Raw genomic sequence first — 15,702 nt, forward strand, 5'->3', positions numbered from 1 at the left:
GGTCTTAGTACACAATATAACTACAGAAGAGTCCAGTTTTAAATAGGACAAATATGGAAACTCGTTGGTCATTTTTGAACGCGATGCTATCGGTCTCATAGGATTCAATGATCTATGCTAAGCTATGCTAAAAGTGATATTGCCAGAACAGGAGAACGGCTGAATGGATTTCAAAACGGTAAAACTCAACTTATTACCTCGAGGAGAGTTGGAGAATGAGCCTGTTTCCAAAAAAAGGTGGAGCGTTCCTTAAGTTACAGACACGACAGGAGCAGGAGAACAGGTTATCAAATCCATCATTACTCACATCTCCACTAAACCACACTACAGCAGCTCCACTAATGAACGTGGTGTTTTACAGAAACCCTTTTAAATCTGTGACTCGAGTAGAGTTTATTTTGTAATTTAAAGTGATGTAAAGTTGTTTATTTTAATCAGGATTGCGGTGCTTCTTACAGACTGAACTGTTCATGGTGAATTAAATGCTGTTTCTCTGTGAACGCTGTGCATTCAAACAGCAATAATTATGTATTTGTGAAAGAAACACTTGTGATTAAAAAGTACGCAAAGCCTCTCACACTTTGACAATTTATTCACATCATTTTCATACAAAATGCAAATGTACAGGCTGCTGGATCCTCTGATTCTCCATCATGGTTGTGGTCTTTCTCATCCTGGAAGAGAAACGTGCGTGATCATCTAATGAGATGTGATTTAATGGTAACGGTGTAGGAGTGTCCGCTCACCTCTCGTGTCTCCTGGGCTCACTCCAGTTTCTTGGGGTTGTTGACGGCCACATAGTGATAGAGAACCACCAGCAGGAAGAGCGAAACGCCCAGCATGTTGGCGAATATGGCCAGCTGCACGTCTGTCACCATCTCACTGCAAAACCACACACATCAGCTCTACTGTGGTAACACCATAGTACTGTACACAACCATCAGTACCACCGTATTACCACATGGTGTCTATAAAAGCATGGAGATTTCATGCAGTTGGGGGTAACGCATTACAAGTAACGCAAGTTATGTAATAATATTACTTTTTCCAAGTAACTTGTAAAGTAATGCATTACTTTTTAATTGAGAAGAAAATATCTAAGTTACTTTTTCCCCTCATTTATTGATGAAAAGCTCTTCTGTCCTCATGTTGAGAGAAATTGTGAGTAAGATGTTACTTTAGTTCTAGAATAAATGTGAACATGCATTAATTCATCTCACTCACTAAAAAACAGATCCAGTGTTCTTCAAAATGAATAAAAAAACACTGAAATTCAACGCAAACCTGCAATAATTAAATATGTTAAATAATACAAATATCCTTCATGTATTTAATCACATTTTATTATCCGATGTCTTTGCTGCCGACCTTCGATGATCAATTCATCCATACTAATAAGCAAAAATTACTCAAGATTATATTTGTTTTCCTTTTTTTTTTATAGCTGAAGAGTTGACATTTTTTCTTCTGCAGTTTACTGTACAGACGGCAATTTACCTTTCTCTTTTGGGGTGAAAAGGCTTTTACATTTGCTAAAATAGAACTTTTTATATTAAAAATAAAAGAGCAAACACTGCCCAGATTTTAAAAGTAACGTAACGCATCACTTTCCATAAAAAGCTAAACTAAGTAACGTAATTAGTTACTTTTCTATGGAGTAACTCAATATTGTAATGCATTACTTGTCAAATGAACACTGGGCACTACTATGGAAAGCATGTTTTTATGTAAATAACTGGATCTAAGAATGACCGAACTCATTTGCAATTAAGCTTAAATGCTTTCAAAAGGCATTTAAAAAGCACATCATGAAATTATCACCAGTATTACATATATTTAATATGAAGAATGTGATCAGATCCAAAAATATCGTTGATCAAATGTGATGCGACAACTTGAGGATCTCATACAGGAAACGCGCCATTGATAACATTTGCTAATTACAGTTTAATATACTGAAGTACTCACGCTTATTGTGTTGTTTGTGTGATGTTTATGAAAAATCTGCCCGCAGCTTCTGATTCTAAAGCTCCTGCGCTGAATTCCGGGATTGAGACACGTCATGTAACGTTACATACGGGTCTCTGAACACGTCACATCCGGAATAAATCACTGATTACTCACGTTGTTAAAAACAGTTGTTATTCTTATATTCGGATAAATTATTTGTGTGCTTTTTCTTTTAAACAAAAAAAATGAAAAGCATTTAACATTTTAAAAGAACTGTAAACGGAAGGCGTGTTTCTCCTCCTGGCCGCTAGAGGCGCTGAGGTGATTCTCGACGCTCGAGATCTCCGACAGGCGCGAGTTCAAATATTCAAACAGGCTTTAAACAACAAAAACATTCGCAAAAAAACTGGTTAAATATATAGACAACACACTTTTATCTTTCAAGATACATATAGCATATGTAAGTAATCATTTCTTCTCATAATCTGTAACGCAGCGATGTCAGAGTTGACGTTATTTTGTGTTTTGTTAATCTGAGGAGTGAATACTTCAGTTCGTTTACTGTGAGAAATTAAACCATACTCTACTTTAAACAATGTGTGTAGTAGACAGTAGTGTATATATGTCTACACACTGAGAAAGATTCGTCATAAACAGACATTAATATATATGGGTCAAACGAAATGTAACTAAAAGTGATTTTATGTCTATAGAAAACACATTAAATGTAAGTAAAGTGACTACTTTAAAGGTTTCAAAGTTTTTGGAGAACAAAATGTCAAAATTTGGTTGAAATAATGTTGTATTGTCATTCAGTGTAACAACATTTATGTAAGAATTCAAACTAAATGCCTATTCTGACTTGTACATATTAAAATATATATATAAAAATAAGGGAGAATATTACATTTTATTGTGTTTTACATGAATAAAACAATTCTTACTGACAAATGAGCAAAACCTAGGACAGCCGCACATTGTAAAATTGTAGATTTAGAGCTAATTAGTATTTGGGGTGGAAGTAATTCATCTTTTAATATATCAGAAATTGATTTTTGTTGTAAATATGCCTGACAAGATTGACACTGAATGACATTTTCGTGGGTGTCTTTTGTAAATTATGGAAAATAATGTATGATATTTATTTTTTGCTCAGAAAAACAAAAATGCAATGAAATTAAACAGAAAACTTTAAAATATTTTCTTTTGGGAAATAACAATTTATAGCAGTATTACACTTATTGTTTTTGTGCTTAAACGCTTTTCGTCTTTGACCCTAATATATGACTCTGGACCACAAAACTAGTAGTCATAAGAGTCAAATCTTTAAAAATAAGCTTTTCATTGATGTCTGGTTTGTTAGGATAGGACGATATTTGGCTGAGATACAACTATTTAAACATCTGGAATCTGAGGGTGTGAAAAGATCAAAATATTGAGAAAATCACTTTTAAAGTTCTTAGCAATGCATATTACTAATCAAAAACTAGGTTTCAATGTATTTACAGTAGGAAATGTACAAAATATCTTCATGGAACATGAAATTTACCTAATATAATAGAAAATATATTTTTGGCTATTGCAACAAATATCCCCATGCTACTGTTTATTTGTGTTATGAGTAGTATGTTCTAATAGTCGTGTATTGTAGTGTTGTTATTGTAGTGTGTGCTCATGTCTGTAGTGTGTGTTCTTGAGGTGATGGGTGTTTCTGATCTCTGGTCCATCCTGGATCCGGTCCGGCAGTCTGTGCCGCTCTACAGTCTGTCAGGAAAGACCCTCGCTGTGGATCTCAGCCTGTGGGTCTGTGAGGCCCAACATGTGCAGGGCATGATGGGAAAAGTCACAAAACCTCATCTCAGGTGAGTCTGAAAGCACATCTATAAGATATGAGCTGTTTTTGAGCTGTGTCTGACATATACCGTGCCTTGAAAAAGTATTGATTTTTGTCACATTTTGTTTTGTTGCAGCATTATGTTAAACTGCTTTAAATTAGTTTTTGCCCACATCAGTTTACACTCCATACACCATAATAATGACAAAGCACAAACCAGATTTGCACATGTTACAAATGTATTAAAAATAAACCACTGAAGTAAGTAGATTGCATAAGTATTCATCCCCTTAACTCAGTCCATAGTTGAAGCAGCTTTACAGCCTCAAGTGTTTTTGGGTCTGATGTGAGCATCTTTGCACATCTGCATTTGGCAATTATCTGCCATTCTTTGCCTCACCTTTTCACCTCTCCATCTCTGTCAGCTTGGACATTTTCTAGAGTCCTAGTTGTTCCAATCGTCTTCCATTATGGAGAATGCTTCTGTCAACCTTCAATGCAGCAGATTTGTTTCTGAACTCTTCTCTAGATCATCGCCTTAACGCAAGTCTGTCACTGAGCTCTACAGACAGTTATCTTGGTTTTTGCTCTGATCTGCATTTTCAGCTGTTAGACCTTTTCTGAGAGGTGTGTGTCTTTCTAAATCAGACTCATTCAAATCAATTTGCCACAGTTTAACTCCACTCCAAGTGCAGGAACATCTAGAAGCAATATGAATGCTCCTGAGATACATTTCGATTGTTCCAGAAAAGGGTATGAATACTTATGCAACTGGATCATTTCAGTTTTTTATTTTTAATAAATTTGCAAAGTTGTTACAAACCTGTTTTGTGCTGTCATTATGGTGTATGGAGTGTAAACTGATGTGGGGAAAAAAAGTAATTAAAAGCAGTTTAACATAATACTGCAACAAAACGTGAAAAAATGAAGGGGTATGAATACTTTTGCAAGGCACTGTAGATTGGCTCGTATCCCGCAGGAACCTGTTTTTCCGTGTGTCCTCACTCACGCTGATGGGTGTGAAGCTGGTGTTCGTGATGGAGGGAGACGCGCCCGAAATCAAAGCCGAGACCATGAGCAAACGCACCGAGATGAGATACGGCAGCGTGAAGGCCAAACCGGCAGCCGCCAAAAACACCGGCAGAGGCCGATTCAAGGCCGTCCTGAGAGAGGTGTGCTTGCGTCGGTTCAGCTTATCACACATCATTCCTCCACATCCTGTTAAAGTGAGTTTGTGTGCAGTGTGCGGAGATGCTGGAGTGTCTGGGAGTGCCGTGGGTGACGGCGGCGGGCGAGGCGGAGGCCATGTGTGCCTATCTGGACTCTCAGGGGCTGGTGGACGGATGCATCACTAACGACGGCGATGCCTTCCTCTACGGAGCTCAGACCGTCTACAGGAACTTCAACATGAACACAAAAGTGGGTACTCCTGGTTTAGTCTCCACACAGATGATTAACACTGACACATGACCTGAGAATGAAGCCTAGTGTCACGACCCCGCAGGATCCTCAGGTGGACTGCTATCGGACGCCTCGCATTCAGACCGAGCTCGGGCTCTCCAGAGACACTCTCGTGGGGCTGGCTGTTCTCCTGGGCTGCGACTACATCCCCAAGGTACTTTTAGGATGAAATGCTTTGAAAGGAGAAGTTCACTTCCAGAACTAAAATGTACAGATGATGTACTCACCCTGTTGTCATCCTAGATGTTCATGTCTTTCGTTCTTCAGTTGTAGAGAAATTATGTTTTCTGAGAAAAACATTTCAGGAGTGTTCTCCATATAGTGGACTTCTATGGTGCCCTGAGTTTGAACTTCCAAAATGCAGTTTAAATGCAGCTTCAAAGGACTCTAAACGATCCCAGCCGAGGAAGAAGAGTCTTATCTAGCGAAACAAACTTTTTTATACTTTGTAACCTCAAATGCTCATCTTGTCTAGCTTTGTGTGAACTCTGTGTATTCCAGTTCTAGACAGTTAGGGTTTGTGGAAAAACTCCCATCTCATTTTCTCCCTCAACTTCAGAATGATCCTCCATCGCTGCAGAAGAACAGACCCAGTGTTTACAAAGTGAACGTGCAAACAAGATCAAACACCCTTTACAAAAAAAGGTAAAACAGCGATCTAGGACGATTTTGAAGTATAAAAATGTATTTATTTTAGAAAATAACCAGTCGTTTCGCTAGATAAGACTCTTCTTCCTCGGCTGGGGTCGTTTAGAGTCCTTTGAAGCTGCATTTTGGAAGTTCAAACTCAGGGCACCATAGAAGTCCACTATATGGAGAACACTCCTGAAAGGTTTTCCTCAAAAAACAGAATTTCTTTACGACTGAAGAAAGCTTGGATGACAACAGGGTGAGTACATTATCTGTACATTTTTGCTCTGGAAGTGAACTGCTCAAGATTGCTCTGAAATGATGAAGCCTTATAGTAAACGCTGTGGTGTTCTCTCTCTGGTCCTGTAGGGTGTCACTGGAGTCGGTAAAGAGCAGACACTGAAGCTCATTCAGAATCTGAAAGGAAAAAGTCTTCTACAAAAGTATGAATTACTCTCACATGCTCTGTTCAGGGTTAATGACTAAAACCAAAACCAAACATCATTTAAAAACTGATAAATAAATTGAAGTTATTTTATTTCAGCTAGTTGCCAAGGCAACATTTCTTGTTTTCATTTGTTTTCATTTTAAAAACTAAAATAAATAAAACAAAGCTAAACTAAAATTGATACAACTATGCGGGCATTTTTAAACAAAATCTAAATATTAATAGTATATTAATTATGCTAAAATAAAGCTTTTTCCAGTATTTTTGCTGTAATTCTGACAAAGCTACTTTTTTAATGCTCTTACCAGCTGAGACTGTGAGTATTGATATTAAACTTAGCCAAATTTTATTTTCATATTTCAGACAATTCAAGATCTGTGTGTTCTTATTAAGAAGAGGGGAATAAATATTTTCATTATCTTTCTAAAGGATTAGTTCACTACCAGAGCAAAAATGTTTAGATCATGTCCTCACCCCCTTGTTCATGTCTTTCTTTCTTCAGTCGTAAAGAAATTCTTTTTTTCAGGATTCTCTCCATATAGTGGACTTCTATGGTGCCCTGAGTTTGAACTTCCAAAATGCAGTTTAAATGCAGCTTCAAAACAATCTAAGAAGAGTCTTATCTCAAACACCTCAAACTTATCTCAAAAAATACCTAAATCTTGTCTAACTTTGTGCATACTGACAACAGGGTGAGTATATTCTCTATAGTTCAGTGTGTTTTTGCTCGGCCGCAGGTTCACTGAGTGGGGTGCAGACAGAGCTGAAAGGTCAGAGGTCACGGTGAAGAAGGTCACACACTGTCTGGTCTGTCGACACCCGGGTCAGTATCGTCTGATTCCGTGATATATTTCCTGGTTTGAGACTCAGGTGTTGATGGAGCTTCTCTGGTGTCTCCTAGGCTCAGCTAAAGCGCACGAGCGCGGCGGATGTGTGTTCTGCGAGAGCCAGCGCTTCTGTTCGCCGCAGGACTATGATTCCCAGTGTCCCTGTGAGTGGCACCGCACTGAACACACTCGCCAGGCCTCCTCCATCGAAGCCAGCATCAAAAAGTATGTTTATCACTGTCAAAATAACACTTTACACTGCAAAATATGCTTTTCTTACGTTGATTTTTTGTCTCGTTTCCAGCCAAAATATATACAAATTCTTAAATCAACAAGGCTTTTCTAGACAAGTAAAAATTGTCTTGTTTTCAGAAAAAAACGACTCAAAATTAAGTGATTTTGGTTGAAACAAGCAACATAATCTGCCAGTGGGGTAAGAAAAATAACCTTGTTTTCTGTTTGAAATGAGATTTTTTTTGCTTACCCCATTGGCAGATTATTTAGCTTGTTTCAAGCAAAAACTCACTTCATTTTGACTTGATGTCATTATTGGCTGCTTTAGTAACATAATTGTGATTACACAAACAAACCAGTGAATCAAATCATTGAAATAAATTGTCTGAAAGAACCAGTTCACACAAATCCATTTTAATTACAGGAAGTAATGTCACTAATGTTCAGTTTCTCGCACAGACCAATGGTTTCGCCTCATAAGACCTCAATCATCAGGATGGAATCATTTAGTTTTGAGCACAGTTTCAGCTTAAAATCTTCTTCACTGTTCTAGTTGGGGATCAGTAAGATTTTTTTATGCTTTTTAAAGGAGACTTTTCTGCTCGTCAAGGCTGCGTTCATTCGATTAAAAATACATATTTAAAAGAGAAAATAATATTGTGAAATGTTAATGCAATTTAAAATAGTTGTTTACTAATATTTTAAAGTAAAGACTTATATTGTTAAAAAAAAAAGATTTCTATTTTAAATAAATGCTGTTCTTTTTAACTTTTTATTCATCAAAGAATCTTAAAAAAAAGTCTCACAGGTTCCGAAAAAAAAAAAAAATATGAAGCAGCGCAACTGTTTCCAACATTGATAATAAATCAACATATTAGAATGATTTCTGAAGGATCATGTGACACTGAAGACTGCAGTAACAGCTGATGAAAATTCAGCTTTGCATCACAGCAATAAATTATATTTTAAAGTATATTCAAATAAAAAAAACTGTTGCAATAATATTTCATAATATTACTTTTTTCTGTATTTTTGATCAAATAAATGGAACTTTGATTAGCATAAGAGTAGCATAAGAAAATCCCAAACTTTGAGCATCAGTGTACATTTGGGAGACTTGGATGAAGAGTAGAGTAGATGTCCTCATAAGAGTGTGTTTTGCTGTTGACAGGAAGACGCTGGCGTGTGAGCGGTTCCCGTTTACTGAGGTGAGTATTATGGTCTGGTTTGTTGATGTAGGAGATCAGATATCAGCAAACAGCAAACGTGTCTGAATGTGGACGTTTCAGATCATCAGAGAGTTCTTGGTGACGAAGGACAAACCCGTCCAGGCCTTCCGCAGGAGGAAACCCAACCTGCTGCTCATGCAGGTACTGAAGGACTGAGCCAAACCTATCTAGAGGATCCTGAGAGTGTTTATGTGGGGTTTACTGATGGACGTGTGATTGGTTTGTCAGACGTTTGCGCTGGAGAAGATGGACTGGCCGAAACACTACAGCAGCGAGAAGGTTCTGGTGCTCTTGACCTACACCGAACTCATGAACCGAAAACACGGACGAGACTCTCAGGCCCAGATACAGCCCCTCAGGTGACTTAGAATAAAACTCTAGTAATAAATAACAAATAAAAACAGCAAAAATGTGTTATTCACAACTAAATAACTTTTTAAAAGTGTCACTGCTAAAATTCAGTTTGAAAGAGCTTTGATTGATCAAGACTAGATCAAGTTATCTGTTTTTATATATTTTAAATATTTTTATATAAATGCAAATATGTATTATTTTAATGTACATATATTGACCTATACAAACATTTTTTTTTAAATTAATAAAATATTTTATTTTGATTTTATTTCTGTTAAATGTTTTATGTCTTTTACTGTTATTATGTTTATATGTACACTGCAGCTCGAAAGTTTGGGATCAGTAAGATTTGTAATGTTTTTAAAGAAGTCTCTTCTGCTCATCAAGGCTGCATTTATTTGATCAAGAATACAGAAAAAAACAGTAATATTGCAAAATGATATTACAATATAAAATAATGGTTTTTATTTGAATATACTTTAAAATATAATTAATTTCTGTGATGCAAAGCTGAATTTTCATCAGTCTTCAGTGTCATGATCCTTCAGAAATCATTCTAATATACTGATTTATTATTAGAATTATTAGGTTTTTTTTCAGGATTCTTTGATGAATAAGTTAAGAAGAACAGACTTTATTCAAAATATAAATATTTTCTAGCAATGTAAATCTATGCTAACACTTTTTATTAATTTAAAACATCCTTGCTGAATAAAAGCATTTCTTTAAAGAAAATGTACTGACCCCAGACTTGTGAACAGTAGTGTCTAAAATCTTTCTATTTTAAATAAATGCTGTTCTTTTTAACCTTTTATTGATCATAGATTCCTGATGAAAAGTATCAAAAAAATTATTTTAATTATTAATAATGATTTCTGAAGGATCATGTGATAGAAAAGTAGAAAAGTTATTTTAAGTTGAATAAATATTATACAATATTACAGTTTTTTTCTGTATTTTTGATCGAATAAACACAGCCTTGATGAGCAAAAGAAACGTCTTTTATAAACCATAAAAATCCCAAGTTTTTTGAGTGTCAGTGTTCAGTTTTACTTTGTCTGTAGTGAATGTTTCTTAAATATTTAATAGTCTAAAATGTTGTGAACATGTTTATGTCTGCTCCTAACAGAATCTATAAGGCGCGTGTCAGGAACGGCGTCTCCTGTTTTGAGGTCATCTGGAAGAAACCAGGTGATGTGGATCATCGTTGAGTGGATGATCAGATTGTCTCTCAGTGTGTGGTGCTGTAGTTCGCGTTGTGGACGTGTGACGGCCGTCGCTGGGCTTGTTAGTGTCTTGTTGTGAGGTCGGATCAGGAGGGGTCAGGGGTCACAGGTGACGGAACAAATGTGTCACCGTCAGGTGTTAAAAGAGCTTCCTCTAGACACCAATCCTCACTCCACACCGCCGTAAACCCTTTATGACATCTCGAACAGCTTTACTCCTGCTGGGATTGGAGCAGTACTCTCACTTCAGCCTCAGCAAATCAGGAAATAGTTTAAAATGTCATTATATAATCACAGCTCTTAAAACACAACTTAAACATGCAATTTGTGTCTCTAGACCTGGGAAACTCATGGAAATTAGTGAAATTAATTTTGCTTTGCTCTTAAATAGTTTACGGGCTGAAATGCTGCACTTTTTCTGTCCATTGAGCGTCTTACTGGAGACATTTAGTGATGGAATCATTGAATCCATTCATTTGAAAAACTGGAAGCAGATAAATGCATGAAGCAGATAACCCTAAACTCAAACTGACTGAACAATCATAGTCTTAAACTACAGAGACAACGTTTGTCAAGACAGACTTTAGGTTAGCTTGAGAAAGCCTAGCTTGAAAGTTTAAAGCCTAAAGTCTTGAACTTTATATAGATGGATTAGATGATTAGCATGTTGCTAGCATAATTAGAATGTAGTTAGCATGATTCGAACATTTTTCTAGCGTGTTTAGTATGTTCCTAGCATGATTAGCAAGTTGTTAGCATGTTTCTAGCATAATTAACATGTTAATTGAATTATTAGCAAGTTTCTACCATGTCATTAGCAAGCTATTAGCATGTTACTAGCCTGTAATTAGCATGTTTCTAACATGATTAGCAAGTTGCTAACATGTTTCTAGCATTATTAGCAAGTTGCTAACACATTTCTAACATGTTTCTATCATGAGTAGTAAGTTGCTAGCATGTTTCCAGCATTTTTCTAGCATAATTAACGTTTCTAGGCTGACTAGCAATTTGCTAGCACATTTTTAACGTTTCTATCATGATTAGCAAGTTGATAACATGTTTCTAGCATGATTAGCGAGTTATTAGCAAGACATTAGCATGACTGACAAGTTACTAGCATGTTTCCAACATGATTAGCAAGTTGCTAGCATGTTTTTAACATGTTTCTATCATGATTAGCAAGTTGCTAACATGTTTCTAGCATGATTAGCGAGCTATTAGCAAGACATTAGCATGACTGACAAGTTATTAGCATGTTTCCAACATGATTAGCAAGTTGCTAGCATGTTTTTAACATGTTTCTAGCATGATTAACACATTATTTACATGTTACTAACATGTTTCTAGCATGATTAGCAAGTTGCTAACACACTTCCAACATGTTTCTATCATAAGTAGTAAGTTGTTAGCATGTTTCTAGTATGATTAGCAAGTTAACATGTTTCTAGCATCATTAGCATGTTATTTAAATATCATTAGCATGACTAACAAGTTACTAGCAATTTTCTAGCATGATTCACAAGTTAATAACGTTGCTAGCAGGATTAGCGAGCTACTAGCATGTTGCCAGCATGTTACTAACATGATTAGCGAGCTACTAGCATGTTGCTAACATGATTGATGAGCTACTAGCATGTTGCTAGCATGATTGACGAGCTACTAGCATGTTGCTAACATGATTAGCAAGCTACTAGCATGTTGCTAGCATGATTAGCGAGCTACTAGCATGTTGCTAGCATGATTGATGAGCTACTAGCATGTTGCTAGCATGATTGACGAGCTACTAGCATGTTGCTAGCATGATTAGCGAGCTACTAGCATGTTGCTAGCATGATTAGCGAGCTACTAGCATGTTGCTAGCATGATTAACGAGCTACTAGCATGTTGCTAGCATGATTAGCGAGCTACTAGCATGTTGCTAGCATGATTAGCGAGCTACTAGCATGTTGCTAGCATGATTAGTGAGCTACTAGCATGTTGCTAGCATGTTGCTAGCATGATTAGCGAGCTACTATCATGACTGTAGTTGCTAGGCTAGGCTAGATAGTTAAATAGATGATAAATATTAGAATGTAAGTTTGAATGGATTAGAAATAGTTGATAGAAGGGAAGCTTCAAGGGATTCTGAGAGAGTAAATCTGAATGATTTTTAATCTTCATTTTGATGAGAACTATCCGTGAGATCAGTCTGAAGAGCTGGCCTGAGTTTGAAAGCTCTGTAGTCCAAGAAGAAGAAAAAGCTTAAATAGCAGATCAGATATTATGATGACTGACCACATCCTCAATCATTGTGTTTTATTTGTTAAGTTTAGTTTGAGCTGATGTTTATGTAACGGAGATGTATTTGTTGATTGCGGTGTCAGATCACTATGTGTTTGCTGAGGGCTGTGAGCAGATGGAGGTGCGGACGCTGGAGGAGGAGGCTCTCTTCAGTCTGGCGTTTCCGGAGATCGTCCAGGACTTCCAGCGGGAGAGAGCTGAAGCTCAGGAGAACAAAACCAAGAGTAGGTCATTCATTCAAACTAACAGACAGACATCCAGCAGACTTTCTCATGTGAGAAAACAACTGAGCTGATGAAGGACTGGATCAAAGCAGACACTCGTCTCTCTCTCTCACACACACACACACACACACACACACACAGACAGACACACACACACACACACACACACACACACACACACACACACACACACACACACACACACACACATGTTGGGTTTACATGTTTTATGGGGACATTCCATAGGCGTAATGGTTTTTATACTGTACAAACCGTATTTTCTATCGCCCTACACCTAAACCTAGCCCTCACAGGAGATTGTGCACACTTTTACACACACACACACACACACACACACACACACACACACACACACACACACACAGACGCGCACGCGCACACACAGCTGTCAGTTTGACACCCATCAGGAAACAGCTGATCCTGGACAACTACAACTAGTTAAAAAAAAAATACACATTAATTCAAATAAAATAAAATACATAATAAATAAATGATACATTTCATTAATATGACTAAATGAGACCCTGGAGCAATTTAATTTTTGATTAGTAATATGCACTGCTGAGAACTTTATTTGGACAACTTTAAAGAAGATTTTCTCAATATTTGGACTGGTTTTTTTTTGCAACCTCAGATTCCAGATTTTTAAATAGTTTTATCTCAGTCAAATATTGTCCTATCCTAACAAACCATACGTCACTTATTTATCCAGTTTATTCACTGATGTATAAATCTTAATTTTAAAAAAATTGACACTTATGACTGGTTTTGTGGTCCAGGGTCACAAATAATAATTAAGATTAATAAAAAAAATAATAATTAAAATAGTGTTAAAAAATTATAAAATTTTAGTTAGTTGTCAACATTCATAGTTGTCTTTTTGTTCAAGTTTAAGTCTAAAATTAATACTAAATAGAAAAAAATAGACATCATCTTTAAAAAAAAAAAAAACTAAAACTAAACAAAAGCAAAAATGTAACTAAATTTCAAATGTAGACCGAACACGTACAAATACAATTAAAAATGTATACAATTAATACTGTAATGATATATTAAATAAAAATAAATTGATGTTAAAGGGAAATGTATTTAAAAAATGTATTTAAAGTCAGCATGAAATGAAGTGAGGGCTCAGATAAATAATTTATAATCAACACCACAATATTCATAAAAATATCAATACTCTCAGCTTTGATTTCACATTGACTTCACATTTACCTGTTTTTTACTGAAAATTTCTCACTTATTTGTGAAACACGTTTTTAATGTCAGGGGACAAATATTTCTATTAGGACCGATTTTGAAGCACTTATTTTGTAAGATTTTTAGTACACTTTTCCAGAATCTCATAGAGTTGTGTAAATAGAAAATTATTTAGTTATTTATTTTTATGTTCTTATTTGTTTTAGATTTTTATATTTTACTTTCTCGTAATTAAATTATTTTATTTTGTCTCAATCGTTGCAGAAAAGAAGCCAAAAGCTAAGAAAGAGAAGCCGGCCGATTCCCACGATGCCGTGTCGGATCTCTTTGCTCAGATGTCTCTGCGGACGGACGCCAATCCAGACTCTGTATCTACCCAGAATCCTCCACCGTCCCCTGAGATCCGGCCGCCTGCTCCTTCCCAGAATTCCCTGTCAGAGTCAGCTCTGATTGGCCAGCTGCATCTCAGCAGTATAGACTGGGACTCTTCGTCGTTCACGGCCTCGCCGTCCCACAAGCCTCCGGGCGACAAAACTGACCTGAGACCTGCTGAAAACACAACCAAAGAGCAAATAATCACGAAAAACAAAGAAACAACAGAGAAACGACAGCCGATGAGTCGCGAATATAAAGTAGACGACCACAACTCAATCCCATCAGCCCCGTCTAACGCTCACAAGAAAACATCTACAGCAGCCAAAACCACCAAAAACCCTTTCAGACCTGCAGCCAGGCCTCTGAAGAGCATCTCGGGACGCAGTTACCCTTCTGAGAACAGCAAAAGCGTATTCGAGACGAGCCCCGTCAGTGACGACAGCGACGCCGAGAACCGCCCTGGATCACACAAACGCACAAACGACATCAAGATCACGTCCAAACCACCGAAATCCAGCCCGACGGATCCGCTCCGGCCGCAGACATCAGCCAGGAATGAGCAGATGAGTGTTAAAGCTGCTAAAACACCTGAGAAAGAGTCTCACGCTCCAGTCGGACCGGCTAAACCCGTCCAGGTGCATCGTGGGACAGTTGAGGAGGACGATTCGGACGCTTCGCTGGACAGCCCACGACCGCTGGCTGAGAGACTCAAAATGAGGTTTGCAAAATGAATGAATGAAGCAGAACTGAGATGTTTGTTTGAGAAATGAATGTTTGGAATTAAAATTTGCTAATAAATGTATGCACAATTTCTTTTTATATGCACTATTTTTTTACTTATTATCTTCTTCTCGTATATGAAATCCATTTTTTAAATCCGAAATGCAGTATAATCTTGGTAGATTTGTAAAATAAGCACCGTTTTTTTTAAGGCAGTTTAAGGTTGCGGTAAAGAATCAAACTTCCTCTTGTGCTGAAAGAAGCCGTCAGAATAACATCAGGATAAAAGTAACAGTCTGGTCCTAATAAGGGCATAAACGCCTGCTACTTCCTGTCAGGCCTTGATCATGAGTGACAGGTGTCACACCTTCCCAGACATGAAAGATCTGACAGCTGCGGCTCATACACACACCGAACATCACTTCACAACATCTGAGAACAAAAACATGCTGCTACAAATCGTATTATTAGCTTTATACTTCTTACTTTTTTGATTGTCTCTCTCATGACTTCCAATAGTGTTGAATCTGAACATATTTATTTCATTTCCCTCTCTAATAAATATACCAATAATTATTTATTTATTATTTATTTGAATAATTATTATTTTATTTATTTTTTTATATACTGTAAATATATCAAAACTTAATTTTTGATTAGCAATATGCATTGCTTTAGATTCCAAA

At 36.8% G+C, this 15,702-nt stretch overlaps 2 protein-coding genes across 2 annotated transcripts; one reads left to right on the forward strand and one right to left on the reverse strand.

The window, feature by feature from the left end:
* Nucleotides 1–151: 151 nt before the first annotated feature.
* On the reverse strand, nt 152–878 carry LOC141334102 (dolichyl-diphosphooligosaccharide--protein glycosyltransferase subunit 4). The gene is made up of 2 exons (XM_073839245.1): nt 747–878; nt 152–674 (listed from the first exon to the last, which is right to left on the reverse strand). Exon 1 carries the CDS (start codon nt 876–878, stop codon nt 765–767), a length of 114 nt encoding a protein of 37 aa, XP_073695346.1. The 3' UTR covers nt 152–674; nt 747–764.
* A 2,773-nt stretch (nt 879–3,651) lies between these two features.
* LOC141333728 (flap endonuclease GEN homolog 1-like) lies at nt 3,652–15,089 on the forward strand. Its single transcript, XM_073838843.1, has 13 exons — nt 3,652–3,812; nt 4,764–4,956; nt 5,027–5,203; nt 5,289–5,399; nt 6,245–6,318; nt 7,061–7,146; nt 7,225–7,375; nt 8,556–8,592; nt 8,674–8,754; nt 8,842–8,972; nt 10,097–10,158; nt 12,557–12,697; nt 14,186–15,089. The coding sequence occupies exons 1-13, from the start codon at nt 3,652–3,654 to the stop codon at nt 15,025–15,027; spliced, it is 2,247 nt and encodes a 748-aa protein (XP_073694944.1). The 3' UTR covers nt 15,028–15,089.
* The last annotated feature ends 613 nt before the right edge of the window (nt 15,090–15,702 follow it).

Source organism: Garra rufa, chromosome 4 (genome assembly GCF_049309525.1).
Source record: "Garra rufa chromosome 4, GarRuf1.0, whole genome shotgun sequence".
NCBI classification, from domain to species: domain Eukaryota; kingdom Metazoa; phylum Chordata; class Actinopteri; order Cypriniformes; family Cyprinidae; genus Garra; species Garra rufa.